Here is a 10397-nt window from a genome sequence, read left to right as displayed (position 1 = left end):
GGCCATTAACCACGCGGCTCTGGCCGAGTCCTGCTAACTTTAAGGCTCTCACCCTCACAAAATCACAGAACTGTCAAGAGTTGGAACGGACCTCTGGTCCAACCCCACTGCCAAGGCAGGGTCAGCTACCGCAGGGGCACAGGTACGCAGGCTCAGCTAGTGCAGGGGACACAGGTCCTGATGGGAGCCACAGGCAGGCAGACCCACCGTGCCAAACCCGATCGGCTCCATTCCCATTCCCATTCCCAGGCCTGCTCCACAAGGGCGCCCTGCGGCCCCGCCCGCTGCCGCACCCGGATGTGCCGACCTCCCCCCAGCCGGCACGGGCCGGCGCATGCGCACCGGGGGCCGCCGCCGCCCCTCACCCGCCGTGCGCCCCCCGCCCGCCCGGCCCTGCCGTGAGTTCGCCGCTGCCCCGCTCGCCCCCCGCCCGCCTCCCCCGGAGCGCCGGCACCCGCCCCCCGCAGCCCGTGTGTAGAGCCGGGCCCGCCCGCTCGTCCCCGCCCCTCCGTCCCCCCTCCGCCCGTCGCCAAGAGTGTGTGTGTGTGGTGTGTCCGTGTGTGCGTGCGCCGGGGGGGGGCGGGAGGGACGGGCTGGGGGCGGCCATGCCGAGGGGGCGGCCCCCCGAGCCCGGCGGGGAGAGTGGCGAGGCCGGCGCCGAGGCAGGTAACGAGCGCGGCCGGGCTGGCGCGATCCGCGGCCGGGGGTGGGAGGCGAGAAGCCTCCGCGGGCTCCGCATATAGTCCCCGGATATGGGGGAGGAAGGCCGGGTCTATTGTGCGAGGGTACAGGCGAGAGGGCGGAGGGGAGGAGAGGAGAGCGGAGGGAGCTGGGCCCGGCCCTGCGGAATGATACCGAGCGGGCAGCGGCCGAGCGGTGCGGGACGGGGCGGCCTCGCCGCCTCCCGCCGGGGCAGCGGCGGCCGCGGCTGTGATGGCGGAGGAGGGTTCCTGGGCCTGGCCCTCCTCCTGCTGCTGCTGCCGCGGTGCGGGACCCGGAGCCAGAGGAAGAGCTCGGGCCAGTTTGCGACGGGCAGGACGGGAAGGCTCCGGCTCCTTCCGCTGCTCCTCTCCCTCTCCTCCCGGCCACATTAACGAGACCTTCCAATAAAGCGTGATAGACAAATACAAAATGAGGTTCAGCTCGTCCATGTCGCTGATTTACAAGGACGACGTTATTTTTAAGTTTCTTCTTGTTTTCCTTTAAAAACATCTTTGCAGTCGTTTTCTTTGTGAATATATGTGTAAAAAACCCCAAACCAAGCTGGTTTTCTCTCCCAACATGTATTAGTCTCACGCCTAGGTTTTAACATTTTTGATTGTATTTTATTGCCGTTGATGTCTGGGGAGCACTTTGAGGGCAGGATTGGTTTGAAGGACTGGGGAGCTTTTTTTTTTTTTTGACAGCAGTTGGTAGCTGGTGAGTTTTATGGCTCTTTTGTGTAGTTCGTTCCTGCTGATGTTACTGTGGTTCCCTGAGCAATATCGAAATAAGGTCCACAGACAAAAAATGCTGTGATTCAGGTAGGCCTGAAACCCTCCTGAGTGACTTCTCCTTCAGCACAAACATGAAGCAGTAGGCATTTAATTGAAATATGTATTTTTTAACAGGTAGAATGGAAAGATTTCATAAAGCACTTTAATACTATGCCTATTTCAGTAATGAAAAGTCAGACAATTAATATTTTCAGTATGTATTTAGAATATTTTGCTTTCTTAATGTTTTCAGGTGAAGTCTGGCTCTGCAATAGGAATGTGTAGGTGAGCCTTCTGTGGAATACTTTTTTGTAGAATTGAAAAGTGCTGACAGGCAAAGAAAAAGCTGTACTGTTACGTGAGGGTTGGGAAGTTGGACAAGATTTTTTCTACAGTATGGAAAGCCAGATGGTCCACAGGTTCCTATCAGAAGTGGTGGGGTTCTTTTTGCGTTTTATTTTTTTTTCTTTTTTTGTTAATTCTGTTGTAGCTATTGATGTCAGCCTTTGATCACTAAGTAATAAGGATATAAAGAAAGTCCCAAAGAACTTTCGGTATTACTAGCTTTGGAGGATGAAGTGGTTTTGTTTATCTGCTTGTTTGTTTGTTTCCTTTATTATATAAACTCAAAATGTACTCAAAGATCTACTTAGTACTGTAGTAGTTTTTGGAAGGGTATGCATGTGTCATACATGTGTGAAATCCTATAGTAATGGCGTGATGTACAAATGAGAAAAGGATGATAATTAAGACAAGCTGTCCAGGCAACTACAGCCTAGTAGCTGTATTCATTTTGCTTGTAGTTGGACCTTGATCTTGGACTATTGCTATGGTAAGATGTGCATATGGCCGACAAAACTTACTGTGAGTTTCATCACATTCTCTGTTTTTCACACTTTCATTTCTTTTAAAAGAAGTTTGCCAAATTATTAATTATGTTTTTTCATAGAGGTGGTTTGAATGCAGTTGAGGATTACAGGGTCTAGGGCTAGCACAGGGATTGAGAGACAATTGCAAGGATTGCCCTAAATAGGCAAGTTTTGTGGATTCTGGTGGGTTTGGTCCTTGATATTTCAGCAGTTTGGGAAAGCAGTGAAGTCAATGTTGGCAAGCAGCACATTTTTTTCTGCACTTCTCTGTGACAAAAAAATGGTCATGATTGAGGAAGCTCTGGCTGAACAGGACAGCTTGAATCTGGGAAATTTATGTTCTCAGGACATTTGGCTGTTTGTCCTGTTCAGATTCAGGCTTTGAAAACTGGTTGTGCATTTCATGGGTTTCACTTTTTCCAGAAGAAATTTTATTTATACAATAGGTGTTTATAAAAATAAGTTTCACATCTTTTACTTAGGAGATTGCATGGGTTTAGATTTTTTTGAAGTGTGGTCCTTGGAGTTCCTACAGCCATGCTGTGCTGATGTCTTTCATGGAAGTGTTGCTCTCTGTAGTTGTACAGTCTGAATGTTTATGGTAAATGTGTTTTGGGAGAAAATAAAGGTAAATCAAGAATGTTTTATGTAGATTCCTTAGACTACTTTAACCACCATGCATGTCAAAGACTAGAACAAGTGCTTTGTTCTAGGAAAATTAAATATGTTGGATAAGAAAAATGAACTCTAGGCAGCAGTAATTAAAATAATATCTTGACCTCAATAGCTGATATTTTAAAAGATCGTTTCCCTTTTTTGGTATTGTATTGTTTTCCCAGAACCATCTTGCAATGTTTTTTTTTAACTCAGTTGAACTGCTCAAATTAACCTCTCTGGTCAAAACTGAAACATGCTAGGTTCTGTCTGAGCATAAGGAAGTAATTCTTTACTGTGAGGGTGACTGAGCACAGGCAGTGGTTATGCAAGGGAGTTGTGGAGTCTCCTGCCATAGAGAGGCCCTTTCTGTTTTTACCTGTGATGTTTGTCACTGACTAGCAGCAACATGAAATGAGCAATTTTGACTTTTGCTATCTGATAGTTTTCAAATGGCAGGAAAGGAATGCTTTGAACACCAAAATGAAATATTTCAGGGTGTACTGAAGCAGTTTTTAAGCCTTGAGTGTATGTCCTTTGTTAAACCCAAGGGCTAGTTTGAAACAAGTTTGAACTGAGTTTCTTTGAGTGCAGTTAAAACGTGAGTATTTCATGTCTTCAGAGGGCCTGAATTGTAGCAGAACTCACACATGAAGAGTGATAAATATTAAATAGACAAAGTTAGGAAACACAGAGATGATGTAACTTTTAAGTCTGCCTCTGCAGAGTTGGCTGTATTTTGTTTTACTGCTGTCAGTCCTCTAGCAGCATTTAGGGTGTGAGTACATTGAATTAGAGGAAAATCAGTTTCGAGGCTTTACATTCCAATTTTATATTACCAAAGAAGATTGAAACTTGAATGCACCGATTAAATCTTATCAAAATTTTTAATGTAGATTATTTTAGTGGTTGTGCATTAAGGTTTTGTGTTTTGTGTGGTGACCTCTGACTAGAGAAGAATAGGTGAGTGATGTTATTTAGGCAAGAATGAAGAGGTTATGGTACAGCTTGTGTGGTGTGAACTAAGTATCTTAATTACAATATGTATAGGTAATTCCTTTAGAAAGCATGCAGGAGGGACAACTACTCAAGCTTTTGCCTTAGAAAATGTTCATATTTAAGCTTTAATGGTGATACTCTGGTATCTCACTGTTCCGCAGTAAAAAAAAAAAATCCACATTTACATACAAAGGGGTGTGTTGGGTGATAGATGATAAACTTGGATTACAGTGGTGTGCTTTAATTCCACACTAGTTCCTTACTATACTTGAAATAATGTCCATGCTTTTTCCCAAGCAATCTGTGCAGTTGAATAACTTGTGTTCTGTGTGATAGCTTCAGTTCTTGTTCTGTCCCTTGTCCATAGCTTCTACCAGTTGCAGAAATTTTATTTCCGATTGCATCTGTGCTCATACCTTCATACCTCATTTATTCCCATGCATTAAGTGCTTCCAAATATAATTAAAATTTCTATTTGAGATCTCTCATGTCCCTGTTTTGAGTTTTATTGCTGCAGTTGGATTATGTTCATTCTCTGGAAGAGGGAAGACCATGTAGTAAATAATTTAGTTCATTCAGAAGTTTCTGTTAGGAGTGTAGTGGTGGGCACAGGTAAAGGTCATGGTTTCACACATGAGAAATCTGAATCATGTGAAAACAAACAGCTGAAAAATGGTAGGTTGGTATATTCATATGCAGCAGTCAAAAAAGGTGTAACTCCTGTTTTGGAGTATTTAGCAATAAATATGGCAATATTTACCTAAATGTCAAACAAAGCGCTCAGAGTTGCTGAAGGAAATGCCAATTTTCAGTTGTCTGTGTAGATTAAGATGATGTATCTATGTGGTGGGTTGGCCTTGGCCAGCAATTAAGCACCCTTCAACCACTCGCTCACTTTCTCCTGCAGTGGGGTGAGAGAAAGAATGGGAATAGCAAGAGCTAGAAAAAGCTTGTAGATTAAGATGAAGGCAGTTTAGGAAATAAAGGGGGAAGTTAGAAAAAGATAAAAAACCCCCCAAAACCAAATTAAAAAAAAAAAAAAACCCAAAACAAACCCAAACCAACCAAATTGCCAACCAACACAAAGCCCAACTAAGTGATGCAAAAGTACATGTTTGCCGTCACTCACAGAGGTGCAGTCTGGTGCTCAGTCTCTGAGCCAAGAACACTGCCTTGGAAGAACTACCCCCAGTTTTATATTGCTGAGCATGATGGTTTATGGCTTGGAATATCCCTTTGTGTTAGCTCCATCCTTCCTCCCACCCTCAGCCTACCCACTGTGGGCGCAAAGTGAGAAACAGAGAAGGCCTTCATACTGTGCAGCGCTGTTCAGCAATAGCTTAAGCAGTGATGTTAGCAGCATTGTTTTAGTCACAAATTTGAAACACAGCACCATATGGGCTTTTAGGAAGGAAGTTAACTCTATCCCAGCCAGATGCAGTGCAACCTACGTAGCATCCAACTGGCTGTGATGGAGCTGTGAACTCTGTGTCCTCAGACAATTGATTCAGGCTTCTCTGGAGCAGAAGTGCAGCAGTGTGGCTGTGCTCTGTCAGGACTCTGCTCCTGAAAGGAGTGCATCTACTTTGTGCTGGCACATGCCAAGTGACTGACCCCTGGATGTCCATTCCAGCAGCGTGTTCCAGATTAAATGTTGACCAAAGCATAATAAAAATACCTTGTCTTATATGAGCAAATCTTGATTGATTTCTGGATTTTTTTGAGAGTTGAGTCCTTCTCCTTCTCTTCCCATTAGGAGTCAAAAGGATTCATTATCATTTGTGTTCTATGAGTTCAAGTGTAGTATGAGGAAATGTCAGTATTGCCATCCCTGTTTTGTTCTCTTGTCCTACCACTTTTCTTTCCACTCATAAATTAGTAAATAGGTTTTGATAGGGTCATACCCTTTTGTCCCTAGGCTTGCTAGCTGCCATTTAACATAAGTGACAAGTTTTCACCCATGAATTTTACAAGCTTGAGTGTTTATTTGCAATGTCCTTTCAGTCAGATTCGAGGAGGTTGTTAGAGATCTAATAAGGCTGTGCTGCATTCACAGCTGAATGAGTCCATCTGCGCCTTGCAGAGAGGGCTGTGGGCTGCCATGAGGCACAGTGCTGCTTACATAAGGAGGGAATGGCTGGGAGTGCTCTAATTCTGTCTTACTCCTTCTACATTGAGTTGTCATCTGTGGCTTCTAGCAGAGAGCACCTGCTTGCTGACTCAACTCCTGAGGTCAAGTGTTGGTGAAGGCTGTATCACAGCTTAGTTCAGCCAAAGTGATTATTGCTGCTCTGTGAGAGACAATAAATTCAGGAAAGACATTACAGGTTGTAACATTAGGAGTATTCAAGTAAGACCATCTTTAAACTGAAAGTTTGTTATCATTGATAGGTATTTCGCAAATCTGATTCTTCTATTTTTGGCACTTTGGACAAACTGTAAGAATATAGCCAAAAATATGTTTGAAAGTGCATGTTGACAAAGATGTGTTTGATGGTGCATAATGAGCTAACTGCTCCCTGTTTAGGTGAATTGTATTGATACTTGACTGTCTCTCCCAAGCTGTGAAGGAATAAGGTTGATTTATGTTGCAGCTAGACTAAGATGCAAATTGAAAAAGAAAATAGAAAGTGACAGTAGCTTCTGCACTGTTTCTATGCAGCTAATACTAATAAATCAAATGTTTGGAACTTTCCTTTTGTTCAGCAAGGAACTTTATAGTTTGTTGTAGTGTGCAGACTTGAAAGAATTACTTCTTTTTCATGAGGTTTGTTACTTGGATAGTAATTTTCTGTTTTCTCTCTCTGTGTTTGTTTATGGATATTAGTAAGAAGTTGCTCTCTAATAAGAGCATGTCAGTTTTTCTTGGTGATTGCGATTGTGTTGATGCTATATACTACATCATCAGTTGATGTCTTCTTGAACTGGAACCTCAGACTTTTAATTCAGTGTTTTTGGCTTGAATGGCATTTTGAATTGCATTAATTAATTTAAAAAGCAGACTTGTGTTTTCATCCGCCAGAGTATACCTGACAATAAATAGATTGCTTAATTTGTGTTTCTAGTACTTATATTTTTTGAGACCGTAAGTATCATATTGGGTAATAATGAGATTCTTGCTAATATGATAAGTGATGAATGTGTCCATCAAATGTTGTGTCATTATGTTGGTTTTCTGATTTTTTTTTCACTTGGGTACCCAGGGAATGATTAGAATTTTTGCATTTTTTTTTTAAAGTAACAAATTTCTCAGTGCATTTAAAAATACAGGTTCATGCCCCGCTGCCAGCTTCGTGAACTTGCTTTTGTCTGCATGTTTTTTTTGGCATTCAAAAGTGTTGGTCTTTAAGATAGGTTCAGTATTTTGCAGCATTTGGGCTTGTTTGATGATCCAAGCTGATGCACCAAAAGCATTTTCTCCCTCTGATAGAGGAAAGATTATTTTATTGCTGATTTATCTGGAATACAGTAGTATAGGTTATTACTTTGACTTGTTATGATAGCGGTATCAGTGTAAATAAAGTTTTCATTGTGATACTGATTCTTCTAACAAACAAAGTGTGTCGAACAGTTATTTTGTTTTTGAAACTGTTTTTTTTAATAACATTGAAATGAAAACTGACATGAGTTGTACTTCATGAGGCTGTGACACCTGCCCGAAAAGTCAAAATATGGCTCACTCTCTTGTTACTTCTTTGATTGACAGTGTCTTTCCTTTTTTTACTGTCCTCCTAATTCTAAACACAGTGTAACAATTTAGGCCTTTCTGTTACCCAGTTGTTTGATTTCAGGAGGAATATTTTTCTTAATGCTGTCCTTGTTAATAGAAGAGTAAGCTATAAAGTCATTTCCTACTTCTTTAATAAAAAGGAGTTGTACAACTCTCTGAAATATCCAGTATTATAGGTGATAGAGGACCAGACTGTTTCAGTGACAATACAAAGGAAAAAAGACATTATAGTCTCATCTCTCTCATAGGCTACTTCAGACATAGTGTTAATGAATAAATGAGTTTGTGTTTTAATTTAAACCTGTATTAGATAGCAGTCCTGCCCTTTGAGTAAAAGTGAAGCAATTGAACTTTCAGAATTGCTGTGCCTTGTCCTTAAGGATTTCTGCACTAAGAGTCTTCTGCCAAGAGAAGTTGAACTTTACAGTCCAGTTGGTGATTCTAGAGTCCAGTCCTGATTCCCCAATGTCTTTCCTTTGCATTTTAGCAATATGAAAGACAAAAAAAACGAAGTACCAAAAAAGCCCTCTAAGATTTGGCTTTGGAAAGAGTTACAAAAATTTTCTTTGAAAGATTCATGCTTAAAATGTTACAAATGTAAGCAGTCCATTTTTTATATGGGTGCCTTCTATTTCTTCTTCCATGGGATCTGAATGCCTTTGGAAAAGTGAAACAGCTTGGAGGGAGCTCAGGGTTTATGGTCATCCATGAACTGATCTTGAAAACTTCGTGATACTTCAACGTGGGATGTGATTTATTCAGCTCCTCATTTTTTGAAGTTCTGGCTGTTTTTCTGTTCTTTTCCATGAAATATTTTAAAGATTATGCATTTGTTGACTCTGTTTGTTTTAGCAGTGGTCATTCCTGTCTTTTTACAGAAAAGCTGAAGTACTTTGAAGTACTGCATCAGGTAGTCTGATTTCATAGAATGATAGTGATCAAATTCTGCTGAAATATTACAAGGTACTTAATTTTTTGTTCTATAGTTAAACTCCTTTTTAAATTGAAGAAGAAAATTCACAGCCTGTGGATTAATCAGTATTGGTCAATACAGATATGATACACATTTTAATAAAAATGATACATAGATATATTATTGACCGAAGACCAATGCCACTTGGCTGTATTATTTAGAAACTAGCAAACATGTTGGGTTTTTGTTTCAAAGTGTAGAGAACTTAGCACTTTTGATGATGTCACTGCTATATTTTTGCTACTTCAATTGCTTCCACATTGTTTTTGCATATTGCTCAGTGCCTTTGATCTCAAGAGTGAATGTTTAAAGATAATAATCTCTTTGGCTCAAGGAGGAGGTTTGAAGGCCTTTGGAAAGTCATGGATTGGATCATTTTTCAGATGTCAGTTTAAAGTGAGAGGTCAGGCCTACTTGGGGTTGAACAATTACTCCTTTTTCCAGGGGAAAGGAGAACCTTGGGCTTTAATGTTTTCATATAGCCCAAGTACAGGAGTAGATTTTTCTTTCACTTTTCTTGTGATGCTGTTATTTACAGAAACTGATTTTGTGTCCTTTTTTCTACTCAGGCATATTTATCACAAGATTGCTTAAAGGATTGTATCTTGTAATTAAAGCTGTGGTTTTCAGCTTTTGAAGAAATGTGGCCATTTCAAGGTTTTTATTGATAGTGTCTGCATACTATGAATTTATTAAAGGATGCAGTAAGTGTACGTTTACACTTGATAAAGATTAGTGATATTTGCATCTTTCTGCTACAGAAAAATATTTGATAACTAAACTTTACAAAGCAAAATTTAGTTGGGTCACTGAGTCCAGGAATGGGAAGTGCAAGTCCCTAGGACGTTGTTTTTGTTGTGATTTCTTGCTTTTGTTGGGATTTCATACGGAAATGTTTCCTGCAGTTTCCTCAACTACAAGCTTTTAAAAGTTTGTTTATGAGAATTTTAGCAGGGAAAAAAATTATCAGGACATAAGGTACTGATATTTTCTTTCCCCTTGTAAATGGTGTGGTGAATGAGAGAGGACTTTGAAGGGGTGCAGTAGAGTGGAAATACTCTATGGACTATATAATCTTCAATTTCCTCTGAGGAAATGTAAACAGGATGCTGTAAAGTTCTACTTGTGTTGTTGTTACTTTCTATGCTTAGTTCTTACATACATGGAGAAAAGTACTGGCTTAAAGAGAAACATCAGAAACACTGCATATCTAGATAACAAAATCAATGTTCCCTTCTTTTTGTCTTCTGTTGTTGATTCAGTTTTATTTGTAGCAGTTTGAAACTGAATTCTATAGATTTTTTTTTTTCTTTCATGACCCTAACCTGCAGCACAAGCTGACCCCTCCTACCAGTGTCTTTTCTTAAAGTTTTTCTTAAATACAGATAACTTCCTTAGTAATGGAGTATCTTCTTAGATGTAAAATGTGTTTAACTTGCTCAGATTAATATTTCCCTTATGTCATAAAGTATTTACAGGATTGACTTCACTCATTTGAGCAGAAGGATTTAGAAGCTTGTGATGTGGTGTTTCAAAACTTACATGACTGTAGGAGTTCAAAAGAAAACTGTATGGGCTTAGACTGTGTCTATTTAAAGAAAATATATATCTTTCCATTGATTGAACATGTACGCACTTAGACTTGTAGTTTATTGCATCTCTCTTGACTTTTTGAAACATTGGTGTTGGTTTTACAG

The 10397-nt window shown here is 40.6% G+C and overlaps 1 protein-coding gene across 11 annotated transcripts in view; it reads left to right on the top strand.

Moving 5' to 3' along the window:
- The first annotated feature begins 332 nt into the window (after nucleotides 1-332).
- The window catches only part of ZNF236 (zinc finger protein 236), a 75181-nt gene continuing 65116 nt past the window's right edge, over nucleotides 333-10397 (top strand). For 6 of the 11 annotated variants that reach the window (XR_012054048.1, XM_030265884.4, XM_030265881.4 and 3 more), the window contains exon 1: nucleotides 333-398. Coding sequence is in view for 8 of the 11 variants with exons in the window: in XM_030265884.4 (XP_030121744.4) it covers nucleotides 335-398 (64 nt within the window). In the remaining 3 variants the exon portion in view is untranslated. Of the gene's footprint in view, nucleotides 399-515; nucleotides 667-6713; nucleotides 8691-10397 lie in introns of those variants that run through there. The other 5 variants (XM_030265885.4, XM_030265882.4, XM_012571866.5 and 2 more) reach the window with 3 other exon arrangements.

The sequence above is a fragment of the Taeniopygia guttata genome, chromosome 2, assembly GCF_048771995.1.
Source record: "Taeniopygia guttata chromosome 2, bTaeGut7.mat, whole genome shotgun sequence".
Classification (NCBI taxonomy): Eukaryota; Metazoa; Chordata; class Aves; order Passeriformes; family Estrildidae; genus Taeniopygia; species Taeniopygia guttata.
The sequence above is the reverse complement of the archived record's forward strand: the minus strand, read 5'-3'. Positions and strand labels throughout refer to the sequence as shown.